Here is a 27,597-nt window from a genome sequence, read left to right on the forward strand (position 1 = left end):
ACTGCTACACTTTGACTAGGTTCCTACTGCGTTAAGTCTTGCGGCTAACCCAGTCTCCCATAAAATAGAAATTTGTTCCATGTAATATATGAAATTACCATACTTTTGTTAGGACCGACTATCGACGCTAGCACTGCTAGACCTCTGATTATGTACCAGCGTTAAGTCTCGCAACTACAACAGACTGCCGACCATACAAGTGAAATACGTTCCATGTAAGTTGTGAAATTACAATACTTTAGTTAGTCCCGACTGTCGACGCTACCACTGCTACACCTGTGACTAGATACCTTGTGCGTTAAGTCTCGCGGCTACACCAGTCAGCCGACAATACAGGTGAAATGTGACCTATGTAAGTTGTGAAATTACCATACATAGGTTAGTTCCGACAGTCGGCACTAGTATTACTACTCATTTCACTAGGTGCCTGAAGCGTTAAACCACGCAGGTACACCAGTCTGCCGACTGTATTAGTGAAATTTGTTCAATGTAAGTTGTGGAATTACAATACATTAATTAGGCACAACTGTCGACTCTAGCACCACTACACCTATGAGTAGAACCTGGTGCGGTAAGTCTTGCAGCTACACCAGTCTGCCGACCGTAGAAGTGAAATTTGTTCTTTGTAAGCTCTATAATTACAATAGGTTAGTTCCGCCCGACTGTTGGAGCAAGCACAGCAAAATATCTGACGAGGTTCTAGGTGTGTTGAGTCACGCGGCTACACCAGTTATCCGACCAGCCCCCTTATTATTTAATCATCATCAGCCCCCTTATCACCCACCCCTTTCCGGAAGAAAATCCAAGCTACGTGAGGTATATTTGGAGAGCCAAAGAACTGGAGTTCTATATAGATTTTAAAAAAACCTACATTACGATAGTTTTTTTATTTTTTCCGCCATGCTGAATCAAACGTAATTTTTTTTAAAAATACGAATATGGATATAATACACCAAATTTCCATTTAAAATTTTCCAAGAAAAACGATGGTGTAACCGGTTTTTCTATTAAATCCTTCATTATAGAGTTATAAGCATTCAAAGTTGCCAGATGAAAAAATCGTGTTAACAATAAATCAACGTAAAAGGAGCTGCTTGAACAATTTTAATGTATTTTACCGCTATAATAACAAATTTCCTGCTTATAACCTACATCTAGTGCAACAAGCTTGCGAAGATGGTTTTAACCATCGACAATTTCATACTATGATATTGTAATACATAATAAGAAATTAGACTTAGAACAAAATATGATCTAATTCGATCATATTTTTCGATACATCAACTAAAACATGTTAAAACGGCCATCTGAATAAGTAAAATTATCGATGTCGCAGCATTAATAATGGCAGATAGATGTTAGAAAATCATTTAGCACTAAATTTCTTGAAATAATTTTCATCCATTTACCACACCGGGTTAGACTAGTGGTTAAATCGTCATTGAAAATCAACCGATTTCAAATTCGAGAGTTCTTAGGTTTATAACTTAGTAAAGGCACTTACTTTTATACGGATTTGAATACAAGATCATAGTTACTGATATTTTTGAGTGGTTGGGATTCAATTAACTACACATTTCAGGAATGGTTAACCTGAGACCTGCACAAGATTATATACTTCATTAAGGATAATAATACATTATGGTGGTTTTAATTCGATAAAATTTATTGAAACGACTTTTATGTAGAAGCGGCCCAATCTGAATAAGCAAAACTATCGATAATGGAGCGATATTAATCGCATATAGATTTGAGAAAATCCTTTACCAATAAATTTGTTGAACTAATTTTTATATGATCCATAAAAGGTTTTTGGAGCAGCACCACCGCTAGTTTTATCTACAAGTAATGATTGCTTTTTTCTATTCTCGTGAAGGAAATGAGATCTTTTGTGTAATTCAACAGAAATATAAGAACACGAAAGATATTTTATAATATTGTTTTAAACTAATCGTAAATGATATAGTGGAACCAAAATAGGAGATCCTAATCTAATTGGGAGTAAATAATATCGAGTGTTCGAGTTTCGACAAGCATAGAAAGAGAAGAGAAGAGAAGAGAAGAGAAGAGAAGAGAGAGAGAGAGAGAGAGAGAGAGAAATACACACACGCAGAGAGAGAGAGGGAGAGTGAGAAGAGAGACATACACAAACACAAAGAGAGAGAGAGCGACACACGCAGAGATAGGGAGAGAAACATACACACTCACACTGAGAGCGAGAGAGTGTTTGAGGGAGCGACACACACACACAGAGAGAGAGAGAGAGACATACACACAGGCAGACCACACACACAGAGAGAGAGAGAGAGAGAGAGAGAGAGATACACACACAAACATAGTGAGAGGGAGGGAGAGTGAGAGACACAGACATACACACACAGTTAGGGAGAGAGAGAGACATACACAAACACAAGAAGCCAGAGAGGGAAAGACACAGAGAGAGACAGAATGAGGGAATGAGAGGAAACATACACACACACACACAGACTAGAGAGAGACACACACACAGAGAGAGAGAAAGAGAGAGAGTGAGGGAGAGGGAGAGAGAAGAGGGACATACACACAGACACATACGAAAACACAGAAAGCCACAAAGAGAGACAGAGGGAAAATGAGAAGGAAACCCACAGAGAGAGAGAGAGAGAGAGGGGGGAATGAGTGAGAGATACAGACAGACGGAAAGAGAATGAGAAAGAATGGGAGAGCCAGAAACAGTGACAGAGAGAGAAAAATACAAACTGAGTGACAGAGGGAAAGAGAGAGAGATTTGGTAAGTGTGTGAGAGAGAGAAAGACAAGAGTTAGAGATTGAGAGAGAAACATAGATAAAGACAAACAGAGAGACGGAGGAAGATGGAGAAAGAGTTAGGGAGAAAGGGATAGACATTTAGAGAAACAGAAAGGTTGGAGAGAGAGAGAGACAGAAATAAAGACAGAGTGGAGAGAGAGAGCGAGTATGAGAGACAGACATCTGGAGACAGAGTATCTAGTGAAAGCAAGGATATAAAGTTCACGAATTAACAGCACAACTTTGAAAATAATAAGAGTAGTGTAATTGATGGCCCATAGATATAAAACTTGGCTGCCCAAAAAGAATATGAAGTAATCATTGCTTACTAGTTAAAAAATAAGTAATGATTATTTACATATACATATATATTGTTATTTGTAGAAGTTCAAAACAAAGGATTTCTCCCTATCACATCTTAGTAATTATGAAAAAAAAGTATTTGTCGTTTTGCTCATTCAATTTATAGATAAATTAACAATAATTTATCAAGTGTTTTGTAAATAGGTAGGAAATGCTAAAATAAAAAAAAAAATTAGAGTGCAATTAAACATAAGACTATATATTGAGGATTGTGTGGATGCATTATTAAAATTAAGATAGAAAAAATATGCTTGAAAAGAGAAGCAATCTGGATTTATGTTGCATGTGTATTATTTTTATTTAGTAACAATTGCTGAATAAAAAGCTACTTTAAAATTTGAAGAATTGCATAATTTTCATATACAAAAGCCTATAACCCTTTAAGAAAATGTGAGAAGTCTAAGTGTCTGTGCATAACATTCCAAGGACATACTGGTTATAAAAGAGGCATACTGTTTCCCTTCATTCTTTTTAACATATATTTGAATAAGTTACTAGAAGTAAGCAATGATTATTTATACACATACAAGGGTTGTCTGAAATGTTTTGAGCCTCAACATGAAGATGGGAGCACTTGTCAACAAAAGTTAGAGAATGTATTTGTACATGCGTTGAAAAGTAGTTACTAAAATTTCATCCATTTTGGATGCTCAGTTGTTGTTTAATAATTGTTTGAGTAAGTCATTGCGAGTGTTTTTGAGAAAATTGAATATCATGCTGTGATTAAATACTTACATTTAAAGGCAATATGCCTACACAAATTAAAAGAGTTGGATGCTGTTTACAGGGACGACTCTGTCCCATCATTTGCCACCGTGAAAAGATGGGCAGCTGAATTTAAACTTAGTTGCACCAGCTTGGTTGATAATGAGCATTTGGGACAGGCAAAAACTGCAACCACCACAGATATCATCAAAAAAGTTCATCAAATGGTACTGGACGACCAATTAAGGTTAGAGAGATAGCGGAAGCTATGGGCATATCAAAAGAACGTGTTTGTCACATATTAACTGAAGAATTGTATATGCATAAGGTATCTGCATGTTGGGTGCTGCATTTGCTCACCTTGGACCAAAAACACATTCAAATGAACATTTCCAAGGCCCTGTTGGAGCAGTTTAAGCAAAACTAGTCATATTTTTAGTGTCAATTCATAACTGTAGATGAAACATGGATCCACAATTACACTCCTGAGACGAAACAACAGTCAAAAGAGTGGACTGCAAAGGGTGAATGAAGATGATGGCAACTGTTCTTTGGGACAGTAGCAGAATTTTGTTTATCAATTATCTTCAAAAAGGTAAACAATAATAGGAGAGTATTACACATCAGAAATTGCAAAAAAACTACCACATCTAAAGAAGAAAGTGCACCTGTTCACTTACACAATCGCCATGGCTAAAATTTATGAATTGGTTGACCACTCACCAAATTCACCTGATTTGGCCCCAAGCGACTTTTTCTTATTTCCTAACCTTAAAGTTTCGCTTTAAGGTTAAATCTCTTTCCTTCAAGATTTTCATCAAATGAGGAGGTTATCGCATACATAAACACCCATTTTGTGGAGAAGGACCCCAGCTACTATTCAGAAGGGTTAAAGAGGTAAAAGCATACTTGACAGAAAAAATATATCTTTCTAAATTTTAGGCTCAAAACTTTTCAGACAACCCTCATACACTGTTATTTGTAGAAGTTTAGAACATTTTAGTATTGGACCCACACGATAACAGTGCTCATTTTAATAAAGCAATGAATTTGATAGCTAGTGCAAAGCGAGAGTACTTGTAGATCAACAAAATTATCTTATATAATTATAGTATTTTGGTTCAATCCTCTCTCAGAATGGAAATAGTGTAGATTACATTAAATCACTGAACAAGGAAGGTGCTTATGATGGTCAAATGTGTTCAGAAAGCAGTAAGTATAAGCTTTATGACTGTAATCAAAGGATGCAGTAGTATGTATCAGAAACTTGGGACCTTCAGAAGAGTGATGATGAAAAATTATTAGCTCTGGAGGTGAATGTATACATAATAGTTACAGGACCTCTAGACTGCAGTACATAAGGAATACAAAAGTATTTGAATGGATTCCACAAAAGAAAAGATATGGATAATCTTTAAAGCAGAGATTGTTGTCTGGAATGATGAAGGCAATGGAGAAAAGGAATTTGGATGGCTACTGGTAGAGCTGAAAAGCCAAGCAGTTGGGTTGTCAAAAATGGCTTATACTGCTGTAAAACCCTCAAAGAAAAAATTCATTAAGCCAGTACAGCAAATCCCACATCACAAATTACTATATCAAAGAAATGAAGATTTAATAATGTTAATAGAATTAATGTTAGGTGTTAATCTGAGGATTCAGCAGTACATTTCAAATATCTGGTTATAGATTTTATTGGAAATAATCAAAGAGCTTTGGAACCAGAACTATAACACTCTCAGTACACATAAAATTTGGTAAGGATAAATTTTAATTTCACTTCATAAAAATTAGACGCTTCATTTCATAGATTTATCCATAAACTCCTAATGTGGGTTGCATATTTGATACTACCTTAAGGAAATAACATTTTCTACCACATTTCAAAAAAATGTTTATAATTACAAAAAAACTATTCCAGCATGGAACAGATTGTAATTACAGAAACAAGAAGTTTACATTTATAAATGTACAAGCATTTGAAGAAAGGAAAAATTTTAACAAATGGCATGAATTGAATTATAAACTGATTTTGGCTAAAGTACTGCAGCTCAGAACAACACAGAATACAAATTTAACTGTATGGACTACTGCCTTATGTCATTGATAATACATTTTCATCTACTACATGAATGCTGAAGGTATAAAGTTTTCAAAACTTTGATGAGAGGAATATAAGTTTATTTTACTAAGACTAGAGTGTACCAAATAACCACATCTCAGGAATGGTCGAACTGAGAATGTACAAGACTACACTTCATTTACACTCATACATATCATCCTCTGAAGAATTATCTAAACGGTAGTTACCGGAGGGGCTAAACAGGAAAAGAGAGAGAGAGTGTACCAAATTAATATTTTTACTCAATAGTGCACTAGCAATAGTGTACTTCGAATCTCCTTAAAAACTATTGTTCTGTACATTTGGAAAGGCATCATGATCAATTTGGTGATAAGGCAAAGAAGTTGCATAAGTAAGAGAAAAAACTATATATTTTTCATAAATTTTTAATGAATGTAATTTCCTATAACTATTTTCAAGTTGTAAACACTAAAAAAAAAATTTACTTTATGTAACACATATAACATATTCCACAGAAAAAAAAATCAGCAAAAAAAACAACAGGTAAAGCAGTAACACTAAATTTAATATTTATCTGTATGAATATAAAATGTATGACTTGAAAAGTAATAGACGACAATTTTCCTTATTTAAACATTACACACTGTTCACACAAAAACTTACTTTTTTTAATAAGAAAAAAGCTTTAACATCAATTTGTTTTTTTAGCCTTATTGGGAATGTTCATATTGTTACAATTTTAATTGATTATATACGTCTTGAATAAACTGCAAACACATTATCAGTCTCTATTAATGTATAATTTTAAAAACACATTGGATGTAATTAATACATAATGTAACTTTAAAAAAAATCTAATTTAATGCAATACCAAACATAACATAATACACCTTGATGACAGATAATATGAAATCTAAAAAAAAACCATAGGTAAAGTGTTTTTAAAGAAAACATGTTTTTTTATAAACAAACTTCTTTTGATTGTTACATAGGAGTGGTGACAATGCATTAAATACTTATCATATTACATAAAAATTCCTTTTTAATAAAATTTTTACCAAGTCATTTTTATTCAGTAGAGGAAATTACAAAAATATTATTAGTTTGATAACTAAACTTATAATACCACTTACCAAATTTTCTTAAGATTTACTTCTTTTGCGACTTTACTTTATTAAGAAACTTATCCACATCATCTTCATTGGTGGGTGAAGACATGCGCTGTCCCTCTGAATCTTTTGATGCCCATTTTCCATCATACTCTTTACGATCGATATACTCATCGTCTCTTTCCTCTCCTTCACTCAGAGGGCCGGTGTGTCTTTTTTCTTCGGCTATCAATTTGTCAATTTGTTCTTTTGCAGCACCAACTTTTCTCATGGGACTCATGTCATCATCATCAGAACGTGATATACCTCTATCGTATCTGCGGTAATCTCTACGATCTTGTGGCTTGTAGTGGAAATATCTTGGCCTTCCTCGGCCTCTCATTCGTGGAACATAACCGCGGTTGCCTCCCCTGTTATTATAACCACGAGATCTATGCCCTCTAGGTACATAATTACCACCGCCCCTTGGACTTTTGTAATTCTGGAAACGAGGCCGGTAATATGTTCCCCGGTTGCGAGGATAACGACCTTGGTATTTGTTCCTGTAATGATGCCTATCATCAGAACGGCTTCGAGATCTTCGGTAATAATCACCTGACCGTGACCTGCTGCGAGATCTTGAATAGGATCTGCTGCGGTATGAACCAGATTCTGAACTTCGGTACCTGAAAATAACAAATTATTCCAATGAAGCTGAAAAAAAAAGGCTGCTAACAAGAATAACCACTACACCAAATACTTACTACATATGTTCAAAAAGTAAATTTGTCAAGGATAGTCTACAGTAAGATTGTAAAGGTTAACGATCAAATTTTTAAATGTTCATTTTAACATAAAATATTAATTTCTTTTTTTTTCATTGAAAGAACAATGTTAAGAAATTTTAAGAATGCCAATCACAACAGGAAATAATGCTGTTTTGAAAATTATTATAAATAGGATCTATAAACAATTTATCTGTACATCTGAATGAGATATATTTTATGTATTAAAAATACTGATACACTGCAATAAGATGTAAGAACACTTACTAAAACATCAAAAGATTTTGAGAATCTCTCATTCAGCATAAAATTATTATAAATTTACAATAAAAAAGTAGTAATTTTTTTACAAAATCTTAGTTGGTATAGCCTACGGGACAACAATATATATATAAAATTCTGCCATCACATGCTGTGCTTATTATTAGAGAGTGCAATGCTAGCTGTTAAATGTCAGGGAAAATTGCAATCTATCTATGCACCTATACATGCATTCATCCCACCAACCCCCAGCTGACTGTGCCACGCCCCCATGACATGCTGGCTGGTTTTATAACCAGCTACCACATTGGGCACTGCTCAATGTGGGATGTGGTGAATGCCAACATCTCCACTGGAGCAGCAGGTCTGGCACAAAGCCTGCTAGTGCCAGGGGGGTTAGCAGTGAAGATGGAGCCAGACAACTGGCTTCATCTTCACTTTGGGAGAACTGCTTCTGCAGAAGACAAAAGCTGTCATCATCCCAACACTGCAGAGCTATGGGGGCCACCACTATAGCATCTGCTATAGTGCTGTTTTTGTGCTACACTACAAAATCCAAACAACCCTTTTCAGGGTTACCACAAGGTACTAGGGTGGCAAACGTCGTTGGAGTAACAATTATCACATGAGCAACTTAACTGTCTTTTGTACTGGAGACTGTATAACTGTGGTGAAGCCAGAGACAGTGTACAGTGTGTTGCTATGTGAAAGAAAGCCCAGTATATACTATTAAGTAAAGGCTGAGTTCTCACAGTTTAAAAGAGTGAATCTCTAGTCTTACTTCCATAAACATAGAGAAAATATGAAAAGCAAACTATTATAAATATGTTCTGTGAAAAAAAAAAGATAAGAATATCAAAAGACTGATTAGAAAAAATTCTTATTAAGCATACTTTCTGAGGCTAGATTGGTAGCGTACCGCTTAAGACATAGGCAGAATGCTGGTCACTCCACCATATAATGTGATGTGCTTAATGGTTTTTAATTCTTTATAAGATGAAGATATCTCAGATTCTTGACAAAATGGAATGGAAACTTTTTACTCCTTGAATTACCAGGAATCTTGTGTTTCATAAATGTTACTGGTATAAAAAAAAAAAATCAGGAAAAAGCCAAAATATATGGCATCAGTATGAAAAATTCCTAAGACTAGTGTTCCAGGCTATATATATAATCTACACAATCTCAAGTATAATGCAGTGAAGAGTCTGTGTAAATTTATTTTCATTGATAGCAAGATAACCTTTAAAGCACTATGTTCAAATTGGTTCAGTTAAGAGTGTTACTGACCATCTCTGGTGTTTGATAGAAGTCAAATTAATTACAAAGATGCCTACTGGGTAAACCCAGACCGTCTTATTCCTGTTCCTAGTAAATCAGTCAAAAGCTGAGGGTGCCAAGACAAAGCGATGAAAGTATTGAACTGGATAATGAAATCCCTTAACCTATATAAGGTCTGGAATCTTTTGATATATTAACTATACTAAAAACAAAACATAGTGTAGACAGCCAGTATAAAATCTGGAGAAGAAAATTATAAACTTGATAGGGCCTCTCTGAGAATTGGGCAGAAATGTTTATCTTTGATAGACCCTTCTGACGTCACCATTAAAAATAAATTGGTTTATTCTAAAGATGATGCCCTCTGACATAATCTGTACATTACTCTTTTCCACATTTAGGCTAGCAATTTGTAAGGAATACAGAATTCATATTCATTTGGTTAAAAAAAAGGTCAGCTGATTTTGGATGTCAGCCTGTAGCTACAAATGATAGTGAGGCACAAAGAATCTGTATTTTTTACGGATTCTTTATGTTTATTTTCTTGACCTGGCTGGAAGGGTTCATTATTCATTAGGCCATCACAGGAGTGACTGGGTAAGTTAATGGGGAACATACGATATACTTAATGGCTAAAGGGCCTTGGTGCACATTCAGCACACTTCTGTTCTCAAGCACAATATTCTTATCTAAATGTTTTCATTTATAATGCGAGAGCTTTAAAATAATTTTACCTTCTTGACCGACTTCTGTAAGAACCAGACTTCGATCTGCTGCGCTCTTTGTGATATGAAGAACTTCTCGATTCACTGGAATACTTTTTAGGAGATTCACTAGAATACTTTTTACGAGACCTTGACCTACTACGAGAACGTGAGCTATCGGGTGACCTATCTTGATCTTTTTTAAGGTTTCTTCGTGGCTCTGGATCAGAATCAGAACTATCAGTATCGCTTGTTCGTGGACGAAGTTTACGTTTAAGTGGTTTGGTTTCAGGACTCAATTCCTTCTTTTTTTCAGAAACAATAGGATTTATTCTGAATCCACCAAGTTTATCCAACAATGCAGGGCGTTTTGGTACGCTTTCTTCTAATTCTTTTTTCTTTATATCTGGAGTCTTTTTTGGAAGCAAATCCTCATTACTTTCAGTTCCTTCTTCCTTTACATAAATAAATCTTGTATCTTCTACTTCATCCCAGGGTTCTTTTGCTTCCTCAGACTTATCTTTCTTTTTCAACCTGTAACAAAAAAAAAAAAAATTGTTAAAACATTACTAAAATATTAGTATGGGCATTCATATGCACTGGTGTCAATCGAAATTGGCTTAAGAAAACACTCCTATTTTTTTTCTTTACATGAAGAACAGTTGCTTTTATCATTCTATACTGTATATCTTTGTCAACTTCTAGTTGTTGTATTTGCTTTTTAATATCTTGATTTTGTCAAGAGGATTTAATGACTGGGATGTTCCCAGTTTCGCTTCCTTTTTTTTTCACTTTCTGCCTGTTAACAAAAATAAATTGTTTGTGGAAAGAGGTTCCTATGCTATTCTATGGCTTGAGAGACTAGAAAAACAGCAATGGCTTAACTGTTCAGTAAACAATTCCTGTGTCTTAGTAAATTAAATGGGTAAGGAAAAGAAAAAAGTCAGAAGATTTATATGTAGACTGCCTTGATGTTACCCCGTGAATAGTTTTATCTCTGCTAATGTTTGTAATTAGAAAGTAGTTTATGACTGCTTAAGTGACCATAGATTGAATGTTTATGAAATTGCTAATGGCTTGAGTGAGCACTACTGATGTAACGTTCCAGTTCAGCAGGGGGCACACTTCCTGCACAGGTATGGGGATAGGAAGAAATTTGATTTTCTTTCGACCAGGCTCTTTCTTAGTTTTGGATCAGAATCTGGATGACTTGGATTTGGAATATCTGGCAGTTGGTTTATCAGCAAATTTTATTGATGCCGCAGAGTGTTCAATTCCCAAAGTTCCATTCAAGAAAGGCTTACATCATCATGGAATAGGGATTTGTCAGGCATGAAGATGACTGTTTTGTCATTTGCAAAGAGCTTCTCAACGTGAGGGTAATCCGTTACAACAGGCAGGCCCTTGTTGTTGAATACAGAAATCTGAGATCTCATTACTTTCATAAAGTCAGACTGTGAAAAGAAACTTCTGGTGTTCCTTTGTTCATGAGCAGGGGAATAGGGATGCCTGGAGCATAGTATATAGGGTTTTGGGATACAAACGACAAAAGGACATTCCTCTGTCTGCTCTCTTGACCAGGTTTGGTGTAATTTCAGATACAACTGAAATTTTACACAAATTACTAGATGATTTACTGCCTGATGATAGTGAAGTTGGAGACTGAATACAATCTGTGAGTGAGGCAAGAGGTTGCTCAGTTCCACAGGGGTGCAGTGTCCTTAAAGTTTGCAGAGGCTGAGGTGCATCAAGCTATCTGTAGTTTAGGTAAGGGCAAGGCCCTCATTTTTGATGGAATAATAGTGGAGTTTCTTGTTCATTTGGTTAGGGTGGGTGTGAGTTGTCACATGAATTTTTAATAAATTGTTGTTTGGTACATACTTCCCTGTGTATTGGAATAAGGAGATTGTAAAATTGTTGTTTAAAGGTGGCGACAAGGACCTGCTGTTACTTCATATAGGTTCTCGACTTGACGTTGCTTCTGGTTATTGGTTGGGTCTTTGAAAAGGTTCTGTATTTGTGTATAAATGAGAGGTTAACCTCGCAAAGATTGTTGATGGAGATCAGTATGGGTTTCATCCCGGAAAGGGTACTAAGGATGCCAAACTTCGTGTGATGAGTGTGGTAACTACCAGTGAGATGAAATATTTCCTGAAAATTTTCATGACATTTCCAGAGCATCTAATATTTATGGTGGTCTTTCTGCTATTTACCAACTCCAAAAAATAGGATATACTGGAAGTGAATCAGGATGTGCTACATGGGCAGCCACGAGGTTGGAAAGATGCTGTCCACGGGATATCCCAAGGCAGCGTGTTGGGTCCTTTGTTGGTGGTGGAGTTGGATTCTCCACTACGGCTGAGGTTGCCCAGTGGGTGTTGCATTATGATTTATAACAATGGGAATCCTTCTGGTTGAAGATGCAAATTAATTAGCACCTTCAATATGTTGTGTAAAAGGCCTGCAATGCCTTCTTCAGTATTTGACGTGTGGTCAATCCTGATTGGGGTCTTAATTTTAAGACCATGAGCATCCTGTATAAAGGCATGTGCAAGGCTATTATGCTACATGTGGCACCTGTTTGGGCAGATAGATTAAAATATGAAATCAGGACATATTAATAGGGGCTCAACGCCTAATATTGTTAATAGTAACAGGTGGTTACCATACTATTTCACGTGAGGCAGTATTGGTGACTGGGGGCATGAAACCGATTGACTTTGTGTTCGGTGTGTTGACTTCAGATAAAGTTTGAGAAATTGAACAACATGGCAATGCATTGTGGCAGGCCAGATGGGATGAGACAAGATGGGCATTATAAGCATGATCTCTTTCCAAATGTTGTTGGTTTATAGGACAACTCTTGGATACACTCGTATAAATATGTGACAGAATTTCTCTTTGGCCATGATGCTTTTAGGGAAAGACTGTAGAAATTCAGTTTGTAGATTTAGGGATATGTCTTCTCAATACGGAAAATTGGATGATACCTACCATGTTCTTTATAAGTGCTTGAAATAAGAGTTAATGCACATGGAGACCATCTGTCAGCTTGATCTTATTGGGGGGGGTTGGTATTTGATCTCTCCATATAAACTGGAAGAGCCAGCCAAATGGGCAATAGTGCAAAGTTTAATAGTGTATTTGGCAAAGGAAAAGATTGCTGAGGGGATATAGAGCCCTGCTTGGATTTTGATTGTATTCTTTATTTGTTAACGTTTTGCTTTATAAATTATGTTTTTGTACTTCGTTTCAATGTTACTGTGTTGTTATTGTTCTTTGTAATATTTTTATTTTTTGTGTTGTGTGATGAACTCACTTTTACCTTCTATGGCTAAGTAGTTCAGTTCCTTTGTTTAGTTTTAAGTATTTTTAGTGTTACATAAGACTGTAAAATGCATTTTGTTTTGAGCTCATTAAGTAATATTACACCAATGGAAATGTCACTTCTGGCATTGATGGCTTCCTGGCTGAGGTGGACTGGAATATGTCAAAAGCCGAGGTTTCAAAGACAACCTTCAGTAAAGAGCATAAGGGCTAGCAATGGAGGGGGTAGCAGAATGCTTTCCCTACAGGGGTCCTGATGCCACTCAAATAATCGTCATGTTGTTATCTGTGTAGATGTTCCAAACTTACATATCTCATCTTAAAGTCTGGGATAACTACGCGATTCTCTGGTTCCAGTCCAATCTTTTATTAGTACAGATGTAAATGCTAAGTCATTATTGTGGCATAGCGCTTTTACATATGGGAGTAGATCATATTGGGCTAAGAAGCCCAATATACAAGTATTTAACGTACCTGGTGAGTTGCCCGCTTACACACGTATGGGAGATGGGTGTTGACTGTTTGGTGAAACAAACATCAATGTCACCACTGGTAGGTTTGTTCCTGTCAATGTTTGATTACAAGGTGGTAGATTGCTCGAGCGATCATTGATTGATTATTTATGAGACTGTTGGTTGTTTGAGTGAGCATTACCAATGGAATGTTCCAGTTCAACTAGGTCTCGTTTCCTGTACAGGCATGCGGACTGCAGGAAATTTGTTGACTTTTTCGGTCAGATTGAGTTTTGGATTGGGGTCCAAAACTCAGGCAGTCCTTGTAGCTGAATGGAGGGATCATAGGTCTCTGTATTTTTATAAGGTTCATACAGCAGTCATATATATGGTTTTGTGACACAAATGTCGGGAAAACGTTTTTATGTCTGCTCTCCTGACCCGGAACGGTGTAATTTCAGATACAATTGAAATTTTACACAATTACTTGAAAATTTACTGCCTGATGATGACAAAGCTGGAGAGAGACCCCATACCCTCTGCAAGTGTATCGAGAGGTCACTCATTTTCACAAGGGAGCACTGACCTTGGAGATTATTGAGGCCAAGGTGTGTCAAGCTATCTGTAGTTTAGGTAGGGGCAAGGCCCCAGGCTTCAATGGCCTAACTGTGGAGCTCTTTGTTTACCTGATTTGAGTGAGCACGAGAATTATTATGCACATTTTCAATAAATTGTTTGCTAGATGCTTCCCAGTTTGTTGGAAGAAGGGAATTGTAAAATTATTACTTAAAGGTGGTGACAAGGATCCTACTGTTAGTTCGTCGTATAGATTCTTGATGCTATTATCGGTTATTGTAAGGTTAGCCTTGCGAGGCTTACTGATGGATAATCAGTACAGGTTTCGTCTGATTGATATTCTGTGCTGGGAATTTTCCTGGACATTTCTGGGGTGTTCAATAATCTGTGCTGGCCCTTGGCAACCATTTATCAACTGCAAAGAGAATGCACTAGCAGTAAATTGCAGGTCATGCAGTCCTTCATGAAAGTTACTTCAGTGATCGGAATGTACACAGTTGGATGACGTTCATCATCATGTTTTGTATGAATTGATGTGTACGAGTTGATGCGCACAGAGGCTATTTGTTGACTCGATATTATCGGGTTGGCATTAGATCTCAGTGTTAATTAGCGAAACAAGGCAGAATGGGTCAACCCACTGGGTTGGTCTAGTGGTGAACATGTCTTCGCAAATCAGGAGATGTGGAAGTCTAGAGTTCCAGTGTTCAAGTACTAGTAAAGGGAGTTACTTTAATATGGATTTGAATACTAGACTGTGGATACTAGTGTGTTCTTTGGTTGTTGAATTTCAATTCACCACACATCTCAGAAATGGTCGACCTGAGATACATTTTTGTTTTTTGTACGCATGGTTTTTTTTTTGTTCAGTTCCTTATTTTTGTTATTCAGTCTTAGTTTACATGCATTTTGTTTTCTTTTCTTGAGCTCTTAATGATAGTAGTACACCAATGGGAATGTCACATGAGGCAATCACATTGATGGCATCCTGAACAAGGCAAGAACAACGCCGAGAGATGCCTTTTGCTGAGGTTTTGAAGATGACCTGGGTTAGGTATGGAGGGGGTGGCGTGGTGACCAAAACTGCCACATAGAGGGTGTCTTCCACTACTACATGATCAGAATGTACTTCAATAGAGGAATAAGGAGTAAAAATTGAAAAAGGATTGATAGACGTAATTTGTGATGCAACAGGAAGCCATAGAACAAAACACAAAGAAACCAAACTCATTACAATATTACAAAAAAAAAAAAAAAATCATTCTAAGTGTAACAGCTACAGAAGAGGCAATTACAATATTACATAAGCATAAGAAGCTTTTTCATAAAGAAGAATTTTTATAATTAGATTAAGTTGTGTGAAACTTGAAGGAATTCCGTTTCTAGGGCAGGCCGGAACAATATAGAACTTTTATTCACACAATTTAAAGAAAATACTAATATATGCTGAAAGTATAGTATAGCAAAAAGAGAGAAAGAAGCAAAGTGGTGGTATATTAAAAAATAAATGCTTATATGAAATGCCACAAGACCTGTAAAGAAGATACGCAAACTACAGAATGTCTTGGGGATAAAAAGAACACTAGAATTAGCATGTTAATAAAAATAAATAAAACAATATTCTGATTACAAGCAATGTACACACACAGGTGACAGCTGTATAAAAATATTTCTTGAGATATCAGAATGAAGATTTTTGTCCTTGACTTTATAAAACACTGTTATCCAATAATATTTTTTATTTCTGCAGGTGCAGGAGGAAAGAACAGTTTCAAAGAAACCTGGAAGAATGGAATAAAATAAGTAACAAATAAGGAAGGGATGAAGGAAATAAATAGCTTGAAAATAAATGGAGTATTGGTAGAATCACGCGATTGGAGAGAGGAGAGCAGTACCGTGTTCAAGTGGAATAGGCAAGATGTTTTATATGCTTGGGAACAAAATTGGCACGAAAGAAAATGAAGTGTATATTAAGAATTTAGAATTTTATATATATTAAGTCATTAGAAGGATTTTACCGTAATGCAAAAGTCTTTACCAAGATTTTACTCAATTTTACCAATTGGGATTGGTCTCTAAATAAATAATAAATTAGGTTTTTGTTTTGGACCAGAAAATTTATTATTATTCATCATCATAAGATTCTTTTAAAAATTATTAACATAGCTGAAATGAATATTAACAAAAGGAAAAATAACAAATGCACTACATATAATTTCCGTCAACATTAAACATCAGAGAATGCACACTTTTAACCCTCCATCGGACGCTAAGCGGAAGTTTCCTCCAGGTAAAATTGGTTTTATTTGGGTAAATGTGTTGTTTGGGGTTGGCAGCACTGTCCATTAGTAACATTGTCGACTCTCTCTCTTTAACAGCTGACAGGCCCTCCACCCCCAATCCTCCTTCAAGGTCAGTGTCACAAGTGAAGCAGTAGAAGGCTGGACAAAACCTCTGCGAGCGTATGCTTGTGTTTTCCAAACCTGGACGAAACCTCGGTGTGTGAGAGTGTTTTATAGGTCACTTATATTTTCAAGTTATGCAGTGAATTTGTGTTTTTGAAAATGTAAAAAGAGGAAGAAAGACTCGCCAGACTTTCTACGTTAGCTAAAGCTAACATAGAAAGTCCTTAAACTCCTCTCTTTACATTGTTTTACATGTAATTTAAATTTAAATTTTAAATGTATCTAGGCCCACTGGGAGTTTTATTCGTAAATTATTTCCTGAAGAACATGTAGAAGATACAGCTTTGGACTCCGGTGATGAAAACAAAGAGGTAAATGAAGGAGTACATGAATTACCAGGTGAGCAAGACAACTTTGTCAATATCAATAACGGTATTACATATGAAGATGACTTAGATGATGTAGAATGTATTCCGTTAAAAGAACGGCAATCTGCAATTATTGTAAGTAGTAGGCAAAACGGTAAAGCAGCTTACATGAGCAAAAGGAAAATGCTCTGGGACTTGCACCCAAATCAAAGTACGCAGGCTCAAATGCCCGATAGAAATATTTTGCAGATGAGGATGGGATGTGTGGCCTAAAGTGCAAAAGAAGCCAAGTCTCCTGTTGAGGCATGGAACCTTATCCATGATGAGACAAAGACATAACGGGCTATACAAATATTTATATAAACGCAAATAAACAGAAGTTTACTAGAAAACAAGACTGCAAAATAACTAATCCAATTGAGATAAGAACTGTTATTGGTATCCTGTATATGCATAGCAGCAATCTAATTCTAGAAGACCTATGGGGCACTGATGGGACTGGTGTAGAATTTTTCAGATGTGTCATGTCGCTAAGCCAATTCAATTTTTTATTGAGATGTGTCAGGTTTGATGACATCACGACGCGAGAAGATAGAAATTCAAACAATAAATTGGCTCCTATTAGAGATTTGATTGATGACTTTGTCAAGTTATGTAATTAACAATTCATTATAAGTGAATTTGTAACTGACGATGAAATGCTGGAATCGTTGCGTGGTCGATGTTCTTTCAGGCAGTATATAAGAAACAAGCCCGCCAAGTACGGGATCAAAGTTTATGAAATGGCTTGTGCAAAAAGATTTTATACCGCCAATTTAGAGGTATATGTAGGGAAACAACCTGAAGGACCTTTTGTTGTAGATAACTCAGGCAAAGAAGTTGTTCTGAGAATGACTGAACCTGTTTCTGGTTCAGGTAGAAATGTGACTGTTGACAACTTTTTCACATCCATACCTCTTTGTGAAGAACTTTTGAAAGATCATCGCTTGACACTCGTTGGAACAGCAAGGAAAAACAAACATGAAATACCAGTTGCTTTCATCGATACCAAACATCCTGTAGGAAGTTCATGTTTTGCTTTTAAGAAAGACTGACTACACAACGGTTTCATTTAAAGCAAAGAAGAACAAAGATGTAATCCTGTTGTCATCAATGCATAGATACTGTAGACGCAACTGAGAATTCTCGCTCTTATGGAAAGCCAGAAATTAATTTGTTCTACAATTCAAGCAAAGGAGGAGTGGACACAGTTGACAAATATAAGGAAAGCTATTCAACTTCCAGAGTCTGTAATCGATGGTCGATGAGGCTGTTATACACCCTTCTCGATATTGGATGTTTGAACAGTTATATCATTCTGAAAAAAAATGTAAACCAGACTATCTTTAGAAGAAAGTTTATTCAAGAGCTAGCTTTCTTACAGAAATATACCTAAGCCGTTGAAACTACGGATGTGTGAGATTCTGGGTATCAGCAAACAAGTAGATCAACAACGTGAACCACCACCAGATGTAGTCACTTCGGGGCGATGCTTCCTTTGCAACTATAAGAAAAATTGGCCGTCAAAGACAAGGTGTGTTCAGTGCAAACTTTTCATATGCAGAGAGCATTTTGCAGTACAGTGTACAAAGTATGCTAATTCTAGCGATGAAGATGAAGAAATACCGGTAGACAGTGATTCATCTGTCTAAGCCTTTGTAAAGGCTTTGCTTTTGGCCAACCTAACCACAAATGACAATCAAAAACAATTAATGGCTGGCTTTTTTTAAGTATTTTCCTTACAATAAATTTTATCTGTAGTTTTTCCACAATGATATTTCCATGTGTAAGCAATATTCTTGAATGTACGCATTTACGTTTTTTTCATATCAAGTATATTTCAACTTTTAACAACATTTACAATTACAAATTTTATATTTCCTGATAATTATTATTTTTGAATAATTGTTTTAAAACATATATTTTACACTTGTATTTGTAAGGCGAATTTTAAGCAACCGATGGAGGGTTAAACTGAAGACAAGTATAATACCAATCACAGTTCTTTATTCAAAGTTTCAAACAATTTTGAAAGTTTTCTAGAATAAAAATATTAAACTACTAAAGAAAGGGTACAGACAACAGCATAAGTACTCACACCCACATATATATATATATATATTTTCACATGCATTTAAGCATCCCTTCACTTACAAAAGAATCAAAGTTTTATGTACAAGACAAAATCTAAACAGATTTCAGAATGCATGTTTTAATTAACGAACCTGTTGCTGACATTTCCAATTTGCATTTTGAATTTGGAAGGCACATTACTTTGAGATTCTGCAGCTTGAGTAATGTTTATCTTTGTATCAGAATGACGTGTGGGCGAATCTGCGAACATATCTAGCCTCTTTTTTTCAGCCACAGAATCCCAGGTATTCCCTGCAAAAAAAAGTTATCCTGTATGAAATAAACATTTAATTTAATAATAACCACATTATTTATAAAATTTTAGACATTGCACATTCAAATCTGAATCTAATTCGTTAAAATTTTAGCACTGATTAGCACAATGCAAACACACTACACTCTTAATTTACTCCATTAATACTAAAAATTAAATAAGAGCTGCTGGTTCCAAAGAAAAAAATTACTAACTACATTAATCAGATCTTTTATTTATTATTATGCAGTAATATATTTACATACATACATTTTTCAATCATAACTGTGTACAATGGTGAATAAAATTTTTTAAGACTCCTGTAACATCGTAAAAATAGCTTAATATGACAGTGTCAACATGGAAAAGTTATTCAGCTTAAGTAAAACAAACATGCAATACTCACTGTTTGGAGGTGGACTATCATCCTCACGTTTTAAATCATCATCATCATCATACATAGACTTTGGAGAAGGCTTATTTTTACTAACACCAGCAATGCTACCCAAGCTTTTTTCTGAGCTGTTCTCCTTCCTACAAAAAGAGGTAATCGAAAATGAATATTTTCAAACTTAATACATAAAAAGAAAACATTATTATACACATTGCAGATTCATATTAAAAAATCGAAGACAGCAGCTGCATTCTATACTGGAGACTAAGCACGAAATTATGGCTTTCCCAGAAATTTTGAAATTTACCTGCTTAACTAGATCTAAAATTGATAATTTAACTATTTTCAATTTTATTTGTATTTTAAAATAAGTATTTTATTAAAATCTCTAATAAAATTAAATTAACTAAGCAATATTTTGGAAAAAAAAAACAATGAAGCTAGGAACTTACTTCTTAGGAAGTGGAGCTCCTTTTTCAACTTTTGTATAATAAGCAGTTAGTTTACTTTGTAAATCTTCCAATTCATTAAGACTTCCCATGCTCAACATTCTGTAAGAACATCAAAATACTTAAAAAAAAAAAATGATTTTTATAAAATATAACTATTTTTTTCAATGAAAGAATTATACTAACTTGCTCACTGTATTGAATATTTTTTCACAAAGATTTTGAAGAATTTTGAACTTTCATACACAACCAAAGATATGGATGAAATTCTATCGTCATATATAAAAATAAGTGCAAAAATTATGAAAATAAAAACATATAACTCCATAATAATTAATTCTACTGTGATGAAAAACAAATCTCAGTTATTACAGTCTGTTTTAAAAGCAGAGAAGACTTGTTAATGATAAATTAAGATAAGGTGCATAACCAAAAGCAAAAAATTAATTTCATTAAAAAAAGAGACCCTTGCTTGTACTAATTTACATAATTCAATACAAAAAAATTTTTAACCACAGCTTTGTACATATTACTCTAACAGAAAGATTATTGAAAAGACTCAAAAAAGCTGGTATTTCATACGTACCAAGAATAAACAAGTTCTAAGCAACTGTTGATAGTTGCATCAATATATTGCTACAGATGATGATTGTCATACGTATGCATCTCAACATATTCGTGAAGATGCAACACACACATTTAGATCAACAATCTGTCAATTTAGTAAACGGTCTAAGTGGCATACAGTACGAACACAATTTTACTGCCGACCCATTTTTAAACCAAACTTAATCCTCTTTCTTCAGCATTAAGTTTATTCTATCACCATAATATGGTAAAATTTATGAATGATGCAAACTGAACTGTGTCAAAAACTCACAGTCATATATATTCTAATATATGAAAGTAAAATAATATACTGTTGAGACAGACACTGAATTGTTTAATTTCAATTTCTCATTTGAATATCTATAACAAATTATTTATTTACAGCTGCATGGTAATGTCTTTAATTTTCAATCACGTGCTCTGAGTTTTTGCTTAACACTTTGGTGTTAACCAAAGACTTTCACTCCTTAAATTAAATTACAATATATATAAAAATTTGAATAAGATTCTACTATTAAAGGACATACAACATTTTCACGTGTTTAAAAAGTGAAAGATAGTTATTAGCTTAGGTTCTAAAAACCATAATGATAAGTAATAATGAGACGATCATGTTAAATTCAATTTGTAGTTTTAATGGAGTTTAATACTGGTCTTCAGTGGATACAGGTGAAAAAAATTCATGCCCCTGCACTTAAAGTGATGAAAACTAATACAAATCATTAAAAGTTGCAAAACAATCCATGACTACAAGCATTGGGAGAGATTAGTTAAGAACAAGATTACAAACAAACAATCTTTGCTTGCAAACAGACTTTGCAAGTTGATTTCAGATTGTTAAACAATTCTGAGTTAAAATCATTGAGGTTATAACTTCAAAGATCAATTTTTAGGGAAATGAATTTTAGATAATTTTACTTCAATTTTTGCCAAAATTAAAACAGACAATACATACAATTCAGGAGTTCCACAAATAACATATGAATACAGCGAATATGTATAAATGAAACAAAAAATATATAATAAAATTTTTTGCAAATTATTTACAAAAAATGTAAATAACTTGCATAACAAGAAAAACTAGGAAAATCTAACACCTAACACAACCAATTAATACTGAAGGCTGTAAATAAGCACACACATGCACACTTTTTTTTACATATACGTGGAAGACTGATTTCGTGACATGAGGGATGCAGCAACAGCACTACTTATAATAGCTTGGATCAGATTAAACAAATATTTAATAATTCTGATTTATCGTTAAAAACTTATGTTAAGCAGAACGGTTAACATAATTTGTAAAATAGACTTTAGTACAGAATAAATATTATGATCAATTATAAAAATGGGTAATATGAAAAATACATTTTTTCTAAATACTAGTATAAAGATATTAATGTCGCATAAAGAACTTATTAAATACATCGCTGCAGCCTGTTGGTGCCTGCTCAAAATTGTGAGAAATCAATAAGCTTTACTATTTCATACGGTATTTTTACTTAATATAGATAACACTTTTTAGCATATAAATAAGTAAGAAATCTGATTTATATTTGTGCATAGGAATGACGACCATGAAGTACACAAATATTGAGAAATTCTACAATAAATTCAAGTTTCAAACCTCTGTAATATCAAAGCATTTTATTGTCAACATGACAATTTATGTAATCTACGTAATCAATTTCTAAATTTCCATCTAGCTAATTCTGCAAGGTAGGTTTAATACAATAGTACAACTACTGGAAATGTCTATTAGCTGCTTTTTTATTTTTAATGATGAGCAAATCTTACTTTTTTATTATTTATTCTATTTCAAAACCCTACTCCTCTGGGCCAAACACAGAGTTAAGTAAAACTCAGCCTGGAAGAGTGTCCTAACACTTACGGGCCTCCCCACCTACCGGCTGTCATTTCTGTCATTTATGGGCCCCCAGAAACTGGGACTCAGTGATATATTTGGCTATCTTTAACTGCCGGGGAAGGGTATCCAAGCCCAACTATGTCATTCCTGGGCCCCACTTGGCAGCCGGGTCTCAGTCCTGTTCCTGATCTATAACTCTCCAGGAGTCCCTGACCAATCATTGGAACTGGCACACCTCAGCGTGCCAGCCCTCACAGCCAGGGCTAACCGCCCAGCCCTAATCTAATGACCCCTTCTTCGGCCTTCTGCATCCTTAGCTCATATGACAGATGTTACACATTGTACGCCCTCCTGTTGCCGTTGGAAGTTAAAGTATACTGTACCAAACTTTCCGCTCACACCCCATCCAATGTTCAAAGGAACCACGACCAGTAAGTGTCTGTATAGTGTAAAAGTTAACCTCATCAGTCTTTCTTCTAGTCCATTCATCCAAATCTGGAACCACTGCCTGTCCTCCACCTTTCTTTCCAAATGTCCCAGACTATATACCCTCACCTTCTGCCTTGTCCATTCCTTCATACTTAAGTGTGTGTTCCTGAATCTGTAAATCCACAATACTGATGTAATGACACATGCAGAATCGTAAGAAATTGTTCTGTAGCCGGATATGACTTCTAGAAGTCACCTATGTATGCTTTGTAATCTATTCAGATTCCTCCTGACTACCCGCTGCACCCTAAACCAGGGCAGTATATAACAGGGTCGATGTGACCACTGACAATCATTTTCTGCTTTGATGCTCGCAGAGCTCTCTTGTGTTGTAATCAGCAAATTTAAGGCCTTCAAGGTATTTTCAGCCCTTCTGCAGCTTTGAAATATGTGCTGGCTAAATTTACAAGCGCAATCTATATTTACACTCAGATATTTCATTTTTAGTTTAAATTGGAGCGGCTGCCCACCCACTCTTAAATTCTATTGACCTTATTACTCTCCTTCTCAAGCAAAGTATATACACATTTTTGTGTATATACTTTGGAGACAGCTCCAGTATGTTCTCTTGCAACCAGTCATTAATAATCTCTAAGGCTGTGTTCCCCTTCACTTCCAAGTTCTCCCTCTGTCCTGCTGTTTACCAAGACAGCAAGATCGTTGGCATATGCTACCGTTTCCACACCAGCTGGCAGGCGGCGGCCAAGCACCCCATTGTACACAAGTAGCCAAAAAAGGGACAGAGCACTGACCCCTGCGTATCAGTGGTAATCCATCGATCTGGTAAATACTCCTGGATCTGCCTTCTTAGGTAGTCGCTCACTAACTCTCTTGGCCCTCAATGCAGTCATAATTGACTCCCAAGTAATAGACCCAAAGGCATTAAGTATGTCTAGCATCACAAACATGGGCCCCTGTCTAGCAGTGGCAGCCCAATTCACTACCTTCTGGATGGCTTGCAACGTAGATTGGCCAGACCATTATCCGAACTGATTTTCATAAATGCCAGCATCCACGTTTAGCTCCTCCACCATGCGAGATGCCAGTATGTTTTTTACTGCCTTACCCATTTGTTTATAAGGCAGAGCGAACGATATTCCATGTCCTTTCCTCTCTAATTGGGGAGAAACACCAAGCATGCATCCTTCCAGCATGTGGGAAAGCATTTATTCTCTACTTCATGATTAGCTATATCTGCCATCTCCCAGGGAACCACATGTGCCAAGTCCTTAAGTATGGCAACCAGAATGCCATATGGCCTGAGGCTCTTCTTATTTTTCAGCTTAAGTATGGCTGCGATGACCTCATCCTGAGAAGAATTTTCTTTCACATTCTATAACCTCAGTTACTTCTCCAGAAAAAAATCTTGCGATCTGTCTTTCCGCATTTTCCTCAGTGAGGACAAAGCGATAGATGCCTGCTAAAACATTTCACGGCTATTTGGTAGGCCTGCCCCCACTTAACCACATCCAGATAACCACAGAGCTCACTCCATTTAGTTATCTTGGACTGTTTTATCTCATAATTTAGAGAAGGTCTGTCAGCAGCAAATTACTTGCTGCTATTTCCTACCCAAAGCCACCAGCAATTTGTAAGCTTTGCTTCTGGCGTCATAACCACAGTAGATTCTGTCACAATTCAGCAATTTTATTCGTCCACCTGTTTGTACCTTTTGTTTGCTCTGTTATCCTTTGGAAGTTGTGAGATTTCTTGTATTATTAAATCTTGAAGAGCTTCAGGCGCTAACTGCCTGCCATCTCTGATCTTGTTAGCGACCTTAGCAACAATTGTCATGACCTGTCCACACGTAAGATGTGGTCTCTATCTTCCTACTGTACTAAACAAGGAGTCATTTACTTCCAGCAGTGTAGCTTGGTGATCACTCACGGTCTCTTCAGTAAGGACCCTTCTTCTGCATCTGTTGTGGTCCATCTTCCTTCAAGAATGTGAGGTCCAATACCAATGTATGACCCTTGGCCTCATACATTGGGGTGTTGTCATTCAAACAATAGAGACCAGTAGCTTGCATAAGTTCAGTTAGCATTTCACCCCTGCAATTGATATAATTACAACCAGCTAAGGGCTTTACAATTAAGATTGCCCACTAATATCACCTTTTTTTGGAGATCTAACTATTACGTCTTGTCCAATTGTCCAATGTAGTTCTCTTACTCCAGAAGATCGCAGTTGGGGCTGATGTACGCCCCAATCGGCAGAGGATCTGTCAACTCAACAGCAATCATCCCACACCCTCTGTGGAACAATTGCCAACCCAGTCTGCCATTTACATTTAACATGGCTAAATCTCCTGGCGCGTTGGGCCAAAGTATATCTATTCAGTTCTGACGTAACAAGTATGTCAACAAGTACTTTTACTATCTCCAGAGAGTATCTCCATACACCTGTCTAAAAGATGTTATTTGGAATTATTCATGCTTGCCGACATTTATTATGGCCTCATTCACCTCTTGTTCAGTGGTGTCCACATCTACGTCCCTTATGTCGACCACCACCCGTCTATTTCCAAGAAATCGAAAATAGACTTTGAGATTTGCTGCTTTGTCACAAAGGGTGGCGGTAAATTGTTCAGCCTTTTTCGCACCTTTAATCCAGACCTTAAGTTCCTCATTTCTTCCCTTTCTCAGCAAAAGCACCTCTCTGGCCTCGCCCCTTGAGACCATGGACTTATCTCGAACAAATCTTCATATGATCTACCCTGAGCTCCGACAATGACATAACTGTCTTTGACCGAAGGTGTCGCTCTCATGGTCAATGCAGAGCTCGACCTGCCATACACCCCAACAGGGACGATGACGGATACTGGCTCTGCGGTCTTCATAAAGATACACCAGAATCTTCCTTACTTGTATGCCGAATACACCTCCTGGCCAAAAGTATACTGGGTTCGAAGACTTTGCCAAGATGCATCTACTGCCTTCAAAATCTTGTTCAGCGCCTCATGATCACCATCAGCCGTATTATAATAAATCTTGAATTTACTCTTCTGTAGCGTAACATTCATCGCTTATTAGTGACGAGACATCATGTACTTCTCCTGGGCTGAACTTTGATATTGGATACTAGTCTAAGTCAGCCCTCTGCCTGCTGGCTAAGTCGATGAAATGACCGGTATCACTCACTTCTGTTTTGTCCTTCACTGTAATATAACTATGTTTAGGATTTCAGTTGGCCAGACAACTGAGCAGACAATGGTACAACAGCCCTGCATTCGACAGTTAACCCACTAGACCCCATTGAAGTCTGGACCTTTGGATGGCTCAGTTTGCGTAGCTTGTGTTGTAAATCCCAATGGCAGGGAACACTCGGTTAAAAGTTTCAGTGTCTTATATATTTCACCTAGTAGCTCCTTCTCATGCTGTATTACATGACCGTCCAACCCCGCACAACATGACTGGCCTATGTTTTGTTTCAGCAGCATTAATCCCAGCTTATTTGTCAGTTCCTTTATCCCCACAACTGGGGATTCTTCCTCCTGTGAGGAGGACACCTGAAGAACTCTCTTCATGCCTTTCATATCACTGACTCTTCTCTGTGGCACAACAGTAATAGCACCTAGTGAAACTCCAGTTGATGGGGTAACAAGGGATCCCGCACTCTCCGACATGCTTTGTTCAATCTCTTCGTCCATGGTATCTGTTAACGTTCTCATTCAACCTCAGAAACATAATCTATGCCTGATTCCTGATATTTTGATACCCACTCAAGGGAGGGATAAAATGTATGACCCCAAATCTGGATTGGATTTGGGGGGCTAGGGTCAAAAAGGATTTCAATAGGGCTGATTTTTTTTGGGGTCAACAGAAGGAGAAGGACCCAGATCAGACAGATCCAGGGGTTTTGGAAAATCTGTAACGGGGAAGGAGAAACGGATAGGGAAAGATTCCCCCTTACATTGCAACTGTCCAACTTACTAAAATAAACAACTATTAAAATAACCAACTTCTGCTACACATGATCTTGCAATGCTTTACTTATAAATGTTATTAAAAAATCTTAACTTAATTTTGAAATTTTACTGTAGAATGAGGCAGATTTTTATGTTCAGAAAAAGACTTTTTTATTTACCATATATACAGAACTTAGAACAAATGAGACACCATAATTTTAATTTAAAAAATGCTTCTCTGTAAAATAACCTGTGAATGCCTTAAATTTTGACTA

General features: G+C 36.1%; 1 protein-coding gene across 5 annotated transcripts in view; it reads right to left on the reverse strand.

The window, feature by feature from the left end:
* Positions 1 to 6,344: 6,344 nt before the first annotated feature.
* The window catches only part of LOC142319753 (uncharacterized), a 105,742-nt gene continuing 84,489 nt past the window's right edge, over positions 6,345 to 27,597 (reverse strand). For 4 of the 5 annotated variants that reach the window (XM_075357386.1, XM_075357384.1, XM_075357383.1 and 1 more), the window contains 5 exons: positions 20,454 to 20,552; positions 20,014 to 20,141; positions 19,447 to 19,606; positions 10,085 to 10,588; positions 6,345 to 7,709 (listed from right to left, as the gene is read on the reverse strand). In XM_075357386.1, coding sequence (XP_075213501.1) covers positions 7,085 to 7,709; positions 10,085 to 10,588; positions 19,447 to 19,606; positions 20,014 to 20,141; positions 20,454 to 20,552 — 1,516 coding nt within the window. In that variant the 3' untranslated portion in view covers positions 6,345 to 7,084. The remainder of the gene's footprint in view (positions 7,710 to 10,084; positions 10,589 to 19,446; positions 19,607 to 20,013; positions 20,142 to 20,453; positions 20,553 to 27,597) is intronic. The other variant, XM_075357387.1, reaches the window with a different exon arrangement.

This window comes from Lycorma delicatula, chromosome 2, assembly GCF_047948215.1.
Source record: "Lycorma delicatula isolate Av1 chromosome 2, ASM4794821v1, whole genome shotgun sequence".
NCBI lineage: Eukaryota > Metazoa > Arthropoda > Insecta > Hemiptera > Fulgoridae > Lycorma > Lycorma delicatula.